The 10,332-nt window shown below is 56.5% G+C and overlaps 2 protein-coding genes across 2 annotated transcripts; both read left to right on the plus strand.

Moving 5' to 3' along the window:
- The first annotated feature begins 544 nt into the window (after positions 1 to 544).
- LOC131828983 (spermatogenesis-associated protein 31E1-like) lies at positions 545 to 1,411 on the plus strand. The gene is made up of 2 exons (XM_059170297.1): positions 545 to 807; positions 1,190 to 1,411. The coding sequence occupies exons 1-2, from the start codon at positions 622 to 624 to the stop codon at positions 1,340 to 1,342; spliced, it is 339 nt and encodes a 112-aa protein (XP_059026280.1). The 5' UTR covers positions 545 to 621; the 3' UTR covers positions 1,343 to 1,411.
- Positions 1,412 to 1,657: 246 nt separating this feature from the next.
- On the plus strand, positions 1,658 to 7,162 carry LOC131830126 (spermatogenesis-associated protein 31E1-like). Its single transcript, XM_059172506.1, has 3 exons — positions 1,658 to 1,742; positions 1,794 to 1,854; positions 2,104 to 7,162. The coding sequence occupies exons 1-3, from the start codon at positions 1,658 to 1,660 to the stop codon at positions 7,160 to 7,162; spliced, it is 5,205 nt and encodes a 1,734-aa protein (XP_059028489.1).
- The last annotated feature ends 3,170 nt before the right edge of the window (positions 7,163 to 10,332 follow it).

The raw sequence follows: 10,332 nt of genomic DNA on the forward strand, positions 1-10,332 counted from the left end.
TTTGGGGTCAATACCCAGTGGTGCAATTGCAGGGTCAGAGGGAATTTCTATTTTTAATTTCTTGAACAATCTCCACACTGTTCTCCAAAGTGGCTGCATCAACTTGCATTCCCACCAACAGTGGAAGAGGGTTCCCCTTTCTCCACTTCCTCTACAACACACATTGTTTCCTGCCTTCCTAATTTTGGCCATTCTAACTGGTGTAAGGTGGTATCTCAACAGATTTTTAAAAGCTATGAAACTGATGGAACACAACTGGAGATCTCAAGGGGAACGGGTATCTCTGAGCTTCGCGCAGGATGAAAGGCAAATTGACAAAGGTCTGTCTAGCACGGTGAGCGGGTAGCAGTGTCAGGCCTGGGCGGGTGGAGGGATGACAGAACTACAGGGCTAGCGGTGGAGAGGGGAGGTGGTCCGGCTACTTGTGTCCCTTACCTGCCCTCAAGGGCCCTTTGTGACCAGACCACAGCTCTGTGATGTGGGCATGAGGCCTGTGTCTGCATGGACACACCCAGAGCTCAGTTGCCAGAGGGCAGCAGTGCGATCGGTCACTAACTGTCAGGGCTCAGTTACCTGAGGGCAGCAGTGCGATTGGACATTAGTACTTTCTAGAGGGAAGAGATGGAGAATTATCTCTTCCCTCAGGAATTCCTTACTGATGGTTGGCTGAGCCCCAGTCCCACTCTCTGGGCCGTTAATGCCATCTTTGCCTTTGTGTGTGGACTGGGGCTCTTCGTCTTTTTACTTTCCTACTTCCACCCTGATCCGTCCTCACCACAAGGCAAGAAACACAAGAAGAGCGGGAAGGTAAGGAACCCAAGGCCCAGACCCAACAGAGTGTAACTCGATCATCTTTTCTATTATTCTTTCCACTTTTCCAAGTCACTGGAAAGACCCCTGAAATGGGAAAGAATAGAATGGGTATTCTCAGGAGAGAGTAGACCACCCCATCCATCCAGGATAAGCCAGACCAGGCAAGGGTTAGAGGGACATGAGGTTTTCTCCCTGAAGATCTCGGGCCGGAGTCCAGGTGTGGTGGAGGGGTTCAGGGCAGTGTCCCAAACACAGTGACCGGTGGCCAAGAACTGGAGGTTAAGAGCTGCCTCTCTAGCGGAGGTCAGGCCCCTGAGCACTGGGTCATCTGCTGCTGGGGTGGGGGTCTCAGCCTCCCCGTGTTCTCTTATCTCAGTACCAAGTGGAGCCACGGAGAAGGAGCAACAGAAGCAAAAAATATCAGACCGCGAAAGGTGAGTGTCCGCCACTCACCCCTGCGTGCCCCAGTTACACTGTGTCCCCCGCTCTGAAGGCCCAGTCCCACTGTCTCCAGGACACCAGGGCCTGAGCCCATCCCTCAGGAAACAGAGCCCTGGGTGGGGGTTGGGGGCTCTGAGGAGGGAGAGTGAACCCGGAGGCTTCCCAGATTGTGCACCAGAGTGAAGCCCTGAGGGGCTGGAAACTGGTATTCCCTAACCAGGCGCCTCAGGGCCTGGACTGGGGGCGGGACCTCCCGCTCCCACTGTGGACAAGCTGTTCAACTCTGCTTAGATTCCTCTGGAGGCTACAGTAGTCCTTCCTCCCCCAGCAAGGTCATGAATGGGGAAGCACTTTGGAAAGACAAAGCGATCCCCATCATGAATCCTGTAGTCACCATGCGGGCATGTGGCCTTGGACAGTGCTATTTGGGGCTCCCGAGTTCAATCCCCCAAAGGTCTCCCCTAATAAGACATTGTACCCAGCCTCCCGTAAGATCCCTGGACCCTGTCTTCTGCTGTGACCCGGTCTCCTGTTTCCAGGTTTCAGAGAATTTCTGAAGAATCTAGAAGAGGTTCAGGACCTGTTCTCCTTTCTGGAAAGGTAAAGAATCTGCCCCTTCTCCCCTGGGTTGGCCTTCCTGAGTCTATGGTGTGACCCCTGGGCTGCAGGTAACAGCCTCTGGGGCTGTTTGTGGGGGCTGGGAGGAGCCATGGGGACAGACTGTGACCAAAGACTCAGGGTGAGGGACAGCAGGAGCATTGTGATGTGGGTGTGGGGCGTGGACGGCCGTGGGGACCGCTCCCGGACCCAACTGCTACAGCGGCAGCTCATGCCTCCTGTCTCCCACAGCCACCTGGAGAGGCTCTCTGACCAGGGGGGCTTTCACCAGTTCTTACATCAAGCAGCCCCTGGGCAGGTGCGCCGAGGGGTGCCAGCTGGAGCCCGTCAGCCATGCAGGGAGCCTCTGCAAGATGCTACTCCCGCTGTGGCCCCATCACCTGCCCTAACTCCACTGACGGGGTCTCCTCGGCCTCTGGCCTCCACCCTGCCAGCAGGACCAATGACCTCAATTTCCGTTGCTTCACACTCCTCACTGACTACTTCCTGGCTAGTAGAGCCTTTCCTCCCCCCGGATGGCTTTCCAAACCAGCCACTTGCTCTTCCTCCTTCCCCGTCATGTCTCCCTCCTTCAGAGGCCTGCACTGGGCCTCTGACAGCCTCCTTGGCCCCAGAGCGGCCAGACTCTCCTTTGACTCTCCCTCAGTGTGACTCAAGGGCACCCCTGCCGTGCCCCATCCCACAGAGCTCGGCTCCGCACACGCCTTGGTCAGCTGACAGGTCAGCTTCTCCTGTCCCAGCCATCTCGGGACTGGGCCGCTCACACTGCCCCATTTCGGCCCTGTCCTGGTGGCAGGCAGCTGCCAATGCCTGGAACCTGTCCACCTCAACATGCTTGGAGTCCCGTCAAGCGCCTCTGTCCCATGGCCCACCACAAGCCTTGTTCTGGGGAGACCCCACACCCAGACAGGAAGAGACTAGGATCCCCCCTTCCATCAACCCAGACGTCCAGAAGCTTCTGGAGATACTCACTGCCAAGAGAAAAGAACTGAGGTCTTGGAGGGAGAAGGACAAGAAAGAAAGGTCAAAATACCAGCTGACCTCTTTCGGGAGAATGTTCAAGTCCCCAGGTGACGGGCAGGACACCATGGGCCGCCCGTCCTTCTGGAGCATGAGGGGCAAAGCAAAACAGCTGCTTGGTCCTGAGAAGCCCCCACGTCCCAAGATTCCAAGGGACAATTTAGAGCAGAAATGCCTCCAGCTATTCTGGGGTCTCCCCTTTCTGCACAGCGAGTCCCTGGTGGCCACTGTCAGGGTGACTGATCCCCCATTAGAGTTCCCGTCTGTCATATTCAATGAGCTCTCTCATGCCTTGCCACTCCAGATTCAGGGCAACGTGGTTCCACGCCTCTCCCTGACCCATGACTTACATGACCCTTCAGCCAGGCCCCAACCCTTGACCCTGAGATTGTCCCAGTCCCTGCCCCTTCCTCCATCTCAGCCCCAACCCCTCCCTCTGACTCAGCCCCAGCCCCTCCCTCTGACTCAGCCCCTTCCCCAGCCCATCCCTCTGACTCAGCCCCAGCTCCTCCCTCTGACTCAACCCCAGCCCCTCCCTCTGGACTGGCCCCTGCCTCAGCCCCTCCCTCTGACTCAGCCCAAGCCCCTCCCTCTGACTCAGACCAAACCCCTCCCTCTGACTCAGCCCCAGCCCCTCCCTCTGACTCAGCCCCAGACCCTCCCTCTGACTCAGACCAAGCCCCTCCCTCTGACTCAGACCAAACCCCTCCCTCTGACTCAGCCCCAGCCCCTCCCTCTGACTCAGCCCCAGACCCTCCCTCTGACTCAGACCAAGCCCCTCCCTCTGACCCAACCAAAGCCCCTCCCTCTGACTCAACCCAAGCCCCTCCCTCTGACTCAGCCTCAGACCCTCCCTCTGACTCAGCCCCAGACCCTCCCTCTGACTCAGACCAAGCCCCTCCCTCTGACTCAGCCCCAGACCCTCCCTCTGACTCAGACCAAGCCCCTCCCTCTGACCCAACCCAAGCCCCTGCCTCTGGCTCAGCCCAAGACCCTCCCTCTGACCCAACCCAAGCCCCTCCCTCTGACTCAGCCCAAGCCCCTCCCTCTGACTCAGCCCAAGCCCCTCCCTCTGACTCAGCCCCTTCCCCAGCCCCTTCCTCTGACTCAGCCCCAGCTCTTCCCTCTGACTCAGCCCCTGCCCCAGCCCCTCCATCTGACTCAGCCCAAGCCCCTCCCTCTGACTCAGCCCCTTCCCCAGCCCATCCCTCTCACTCAGCCCCAGCTCCTCCCTCTGACTCAACCCCAGCCCCTCCCTCTAGACTGGCCCCTGCCCCAGCCCCTCCCTCTGACTCAGCCCAAGCCCCTCCCTCTGGACCAGCCGCTGCTCCAGCCCCTCCCTCTGACTCAGCCCAAGCCCCTCCCTCTGACCCAACCCAAGCCCCTCCCTCTGACTCAGCCCAAGCCCCTCCCTCTGACTCAGCCACTGCCCCAGCCCCTCCCTCTGACTCAGCCCCAGCCCCTTCCTCTGGATCAGTCCCATCTCAGGCCTCTAACTGAGCCCCAGACCCAGGCAGGCCTTGCACCCTCTGTCCCAGTTGGACTCTCGTCTCTGCCACCCGTGATGGGGAGGTGCCAGGTGTCTTGCCCTGTAGCCCAGAAGACACCGTCTTACACGCCAACTGCTTTTCAAAACCTGGAATATCACTTTCTGGAGAAGCAACTAGAAAGGGGCAAGGTACCCCCTGTGATGAAAAGATCTCCGCAAGTCTTTAGCCAAGGTCCTCCTGACCTTCCGCAGGGTGGCCAGGCCCCCGAATTGATCGACTCTGAGCTCTGGGAGCAACCGGATTGGCACCTTTGGAAGAGGCTCATGAAGCAAGTAAGGGGCCCGTCTTGCAGGATCCAGCTATCCCTGGAGATACAGCCTCACCAAGAGTTCCAGAAGGTGCCCCAGGCACACAGCTGGCACAGTCCCAAGGCCAAGTCTGGGTCTACAAATGGAAGCTGCCAGGCCACACAGAAGACTGGGTCCAGGTACCCAGGAAGGACCGTGCCAAGAAAAAGAATGGGCAAGGATTCAAGGTCCAGTGCAGGGAGGATCCAGAAAGATCTACACAGGGGCTCAGCGAGCTCTCCAGAGAAGGCTCCAGGAAGAAATCGTGAGGAGCCAGACACAGACATGAAGCCCTCCACAAGCAGCACAGACGAGAAGCTCCTAGAGAAGGACCTGAGAGCCCATTTAAGGAAGTTGGGGCAGTTCAGAGAGGGTCAGATGCCTTTGGATGTTCATCCTTCCAGGCTTGCTGCCCACCACTCCTCGGACCTTCCCAGAAAGCCAGCCCCTCACGGGAAACCTGGAAAGCCAGCGCTTTCCAAGTGCTGGGAGCCCTCCCACAATTTTTCCATCCTCAGTCCATATGCTCAGCGGATGCTAGAAGCACATATCAAAAGGCTCAGGGTGAAGCACCGTTGGGGCCTCCCCCTCAAGGTTCTCAAGACAATAAACCTCTTCAAGTTAAAGAAGGGCTTCCTCCTCTCCCAGTCCTTCCCTTCCCGCTCAGCCACCTGCATATCCAAGGCTGGCTTGGGCACCAAGTTCGTGGGAAATCCTTCTCAGCCCTATCAAGGAGAGGTGATGAAAGAGTCTTACCCCACTTGGGGGGGTCCCCTCGGTGTTCCCCAGCCTACGTGTGAGGAAATCCAGCAGGCTCTGGAAGGGACCTCACCTGGGGGTGGCCCTCTAGCTGGAGAGGGGCCCAGGTCACCTTCTCGGACCTTCACATACAGCTTTGTGGGCAGAATCTGGCACAGTGAGACTGTCCCTAGGACTCTTATGAACAGCAGCTTGGAGTCAAGTCCAAGTCCAGCAATGGCCACAAAGGAGCTAAGGAGGGTGAATTGGGGTCGGGCCTCACGGGACATGACCATGCTAGAACTCAACTTAGAGCACCAGAATCTGAGTGCCAAAGAGCCCGGGGAGGTGGGGGACTTCAAGGAGGCCCCTGCCTGGGGAGTCACCTTAGAACCCCGTCTGCTGGCCAACAACCAAGGCCTCCGTGGCAAGCTGAGAAGATCGGGGTCTGCAGAGAAAAGTGACAGTCCCTTGCAACGTACAAAGTTGGTCACCCGAGACCTCGAAGAGCTACGCCTTGAGGCACGGCGCAGGGGATCGGAGCCCCAGAAGTTGATGGAGTCAGAGAACCGGCTTCGTGATGCCACCCCCACCGTGTGCCTACAAGACTGTGAAACTGGGGTCCTCCTTCAAGACTGTGAGACGGAGAGTCTCCTTCAAGACTGTCAGTCCAACATGTTCCTTGCTGCTAACATCTTGGCTTCTCAGGGATCTCTGTCTAGCTTCCAGAGCAGGTCCAGTGAAGACACATCTACTTCTGAGGTGCTGCATGGCCAAAGATCCCGTGGCCAGAGCCCCCACAGGCAGCCAGGACCCCTGGGACTGGAGCACCAATGTAAGAGCCTGAGCAGGTCATGTGTCCCCCCCGTGGAGATAGAGAGCTCCACGAGGTCCCCCTCGAGAGAGCCCGCCAAGGAGTGGTCAGAAATGAAGCTCCTCCAGATCAGTGAGGTGAGACATCCAGTCCAGAGCAAGGAGTCAGGAGAGGCCTCGGGAAGCAAGGCCTGTGAGATCTTGCTGAAGAAAGAGGAGGCGCCTCCGGAAAACTACTTCAGGAGAAGGATGACGCACTTGCTCCAGTGGTTCTTTCCCAGTAAAGGCAGAGGACTGGAAGATTCCCTTCAAAAGGGCAAGTCTTCATCATCCCAGGGCCGGGGACAAGTCATGGGCAGGTCAGCCATGGACAGGGCTTCTGCCGAGGCTCAGGTGGTCGTGAGGGCTGTGGAGCAAATCCTAGAGGAGAAAATGTTGCCCAACCAGGGACTCAGGGTCCCGAAGGTTGACTGGTGCAAAAAGGATCTCCAGGCTTCAGCAGACCCCAATGTCTGCTATCACAGGGTTCTCTCCTACCAAGAGCAGAGGAGAGTCATGAGGGAGACAGCCAGTCCACAGGGCACCCCCAGGGGCCACAACTATGCCAACAAGACCGAGTGGATCGGGTGGCCCTTCCCCACCAGGGTGCCAGAGTGCCCGAGCAGACCCTGCCAGAACGGGTCCCTGGTAGGGGGCCCTTCAGGCCGCACCCTACAGGCCCACTGCCCCAGGCGCTGCCTCCTTAAAAAAGACAGTTCACCTGGCCAGCCACTGTGTGCTTCTCACGCCTTTCCTGGCAGAACAACTTTCCCCCAAGAAAAAACGCAGACAGTGGAGAGAAAAACTTTTTGTTCTCACATTAGTACATCATCTATGGGCTAATGGCGTCTTCATGCCACAGTTACTTTGCTTCCCCAAAATAAATGTGATTTGTTTTTGTTGTTGTTTTTTTTTTCCCCCTCAAGAGTGGTGCTGGCCTCTGTGTGTGCCCTGCTGCGGTGGGAGGGAAGGATCAGGGTCTGCTCTCCCCGAGGACCTGCTTTGGTTTCCAGAATGAATGGGGCCTTGGAGGATGGTTTATCTCGGGGTCCACCCCCGCCCCCTTCCTCCCTCTCCTTCAGTTTCCATGACAAGGTGAACACGAACCAGACCGGGACCTCTCCTGCTTTCCCTCCACCTGGAGCTTGTGTGGCTTTAGGGAGGGTTTGCGAGGCAGAAATCCCGCGGAGGCTTTAGGAAGACGGAATCCTAGGTCAGAGTGGGGCCCGCAGTTGGGAGACACAAGACTGGCCTTGAGGGCAGAGGTGAGAAATCCTCTCCCACTCCCGCAGTCTCCTGTGGGGAGTAGAGGAGGGCCACCCCCGGAGCCTTCTCACCCCAGGGAATCCTGTCTTAGCTCCCTCAGCCCCTCTTCTCACACTCAGATCCACAAAGGACAAACTCGAACTCGGTGCTGAGGGTGTGTGGGGCGTGCCACAGAGATCCCCAGGGTCCCACCTGCCCAGGCCCAGGGCACTGAAGGGGCCTGCCCACCAGCACCCCCTTCCCCTCTTGGGGGATTGAGGGAGTGTGGCTGTGGGCAGGGGCCCCTGTACTTAGGGTGGGACGCCAGGAAGGAGACCAAGTGACAGAGTGTGCCCATGCCTGATGTGACGACTGAAGATCCTTGGTGTCCCACTGCCACCTATGGGCCCCGAGGGGAGAAGTTAGAGGCCCCGGGGCTGTCCCCGCAGGGTCTGTGCCCCACTCCAGCTGCCAATCCCAGGGGTGAGGGGGTGGGGGTAGTGGGGTGGGGGTTGTGCAGAAGCCACCTGAGCTCCCACACAGACGGCCAGGTGCCCAGAGGCAGCAAAGCCTTCAGGCAGAGAAGTGAATTTCTGCACAATTTGATAAGCTTGTAGGACTGGGGTGCCCGGACGGACTTGTGGTCTGTGACCTTTACGTACACGTGTGGCCCAAGGATGGCTCCCAGGGGACTGGTGGGGACTCAGAGGCCAAGGGACTGGCCTGGCTCCTGGTCTTGGTTACCCCAGAGCCTGGAGGGGCAGGAGGCCCTCAGATGGGGCTTCTCCCATCCCCGGCTGGAAGGGATGTGTCCAGAAGGAGGGTGGAGTCTAGGAGGGCGCCCCCTGCATGTCCAGCGCCCAGCCCAACATTGTCCTCCAGGGTCCCCCACACATCGCTCTGATGGGAGACCCACACAGAGGCCCAACACAGAGACCTCTGACAGAGACCCACACAGAGACAGTGCACAGAGAGCTCTAACAGAGACCTCTGACAGACACCCACACAGAGACTCCACAGAGAACCCTCAGCACGACGCTACACAGAGATCTCTGCCAGAGACTCACAAGGGCAGGGGCTAAGTTTCTGCTTATCATGATACCATTACTTATGATCATGCACGTTGTAGACTGCAAGGCCTTCTCAGAAACACCCAGAGACCAAGCCCATCCCATACTAAGAGATATCTGGCAGCTGTTGCTGTTGGGCTGTGACAAACACCATGGCAGGGGCCATGAATGCCCTGGTGTGAACAGGGGAGTGGGGAGGGCACCCTGAGGGCAGGCATCCCGCACGCCGACTCCTATGATGGGGATCTCCCCCGGAAGCTTGTGTGCACACAACTACGGACCATGCCTCTCCCCGTGACAGAGGAGCTTTGCTACGCATCCTCGCAGTCCATTTCCGATGGTGTTTGGCCACTTATGTAATGGAAGACCATCAGTTTCCAAAATTTCATGAAATTTACATGAACTGAAAATTTTGTTTTCTAGACTCTATCTATTGGGAGGGGAGGGGCAGAGGGGGAGGAGTAGAGGAGGGAGGGAGAAGGACAAGCAAATTCCACACTGAGCGGTGAGCCTGGGCCCACCGGTTCTCAGGACCTGAGATCCTGACCTGAGTTCAAACCGAGACTTGGTGCCTTAACTGACTGAGCCAGCTGGTGCTCCTGAGATTCTTGAACTAACTTTTGAAGTACGCAAGAGAGGAGAAAATGCGTTACCAAAGTATTCACAAAATGGTAATGATGGTGATGTTCTGTGCTTGTGGAGGGTTTCCTCCTCATGAAGCCCCGACTCAGGACCTTGGCTTAGAGCACCTCGCTCACAACCCTAACCCCCTCCTCTAACCCCTCCCCTAACCTCTCTTCCAACCACTTGTCTAACCCCTCCTCTAGCCGCTCCCCTAACCACTCCCGCCTTCCCATGAATCAATCCATGTAACTGATGAAGAGCAGGAAAGTTTGTTGCTGTTGTCTGCTTTGTAAAGCAAGGTTGCTTGTTGCCACCTCTCTTCTGGATTATTTCACAGACATTAGACGAAGCTTTAGAAGAAAGTTCTCCCTCATCTAGGAGAGTGGGTCTTCCCACGTTTTATCACAAACCTTTCCTACAAACATCTCAGAAATGCCAATATAATACATAGTATTTTCTACAGATGAACAAAAGCAAAGATTTATCTCATTCATGTAAATGCTAAGAAAGCAAGACAGCGAATTAGTGATTGAAGCCTCACACCTGAGGCTTAAGCAGACGAGCAGAGACCTGCAATCGATCAGCTACAGAGAAGGACGAAACACGTAAGCGACCTCGACTTTGCAATCACGGGGAAAACTAGGATGTAGGATTTGAAAAGTCCTAGAAATGGTCACTGCCTTTCAAAACATCCCCCCTATTCTTCCCCACAGAGTCCAAGAGGCTGGCAAGGCCTCAAACTTTTGATTTACCATGAGTCATAAAAGCTTTTCAATCTGGAGAAGTCCCTTTCTGAAATGGAAACACCCTTTTGTGGCATTCTTTTAAGTCAGGTTCTTTCCTTCATTTCTTCATCCAAATGTATTGGTTGAACAGGGTAGACATGGAGCCTGGAAGAGGACCCCCCCATCAGTCTCTCTGCTGGCTTGAACCACACAGAGAGACAACTAAAGAAAAGGGCTCACCTGTGGTGAGATCTGTTTCTAGGACACTAAATGTGATTTTTTTCATAAGCAGGATCTCAAGAAATCCATGCGTTGACCCTGTGTGTTAAGGTTAATCAGGCTGTTTTTT

Source organism: Mustela lutreola, chromosome 4 (genome assembly GCF_030435805.1).
Source record: "Mustela lutreola isolate mMusLut2 chromosome 4, mMusLut2.pri, whole genome shotgun sequence".
Taxonomy (NCBI): Eukaryota; Metazoa; Chordata; class Mammalia; order Carnivora; family Mustelidae; genus Mustela; species Mustela lutreola.

Coding starts and splice junctions, on each gene's coding strand:
- LOC131830126 (XM_059172506.1), top strand. CDS start 1,658: ATGTGGCCTTGGACAGTGCTATTTGGGGCTCCCGAGTTCAATCCCCCA. Junction 1,743..1,793: donor GACATTGTACCCAGCCTCCC/GTAAGATCCCTG, acceptor TCCTGTTTCCAG/GTTTCAGAGAATTTCTGAAG. Junction 1,855..2,103: donor CTGTTCTCCTTTCTGGAAAG/GTAAAGAATCTG, acceptor TGTCTCCCACAG/CCACCTGGAGAGGCTCTCTG.
- LOC131828983 (XM_059170297.1), top strand. CDS start 622: ATGGAGAATTATCTCTTCCCTCAGGAATTCCTTACTGATGGTTGGCTG. Junction 808..1,189: donor AACACAAGAAGAGCGGGAAG/GTAAGGAACCCA, acceptor CTCTTATCTCAG/TACCAAGTGGAGCCACGGAG.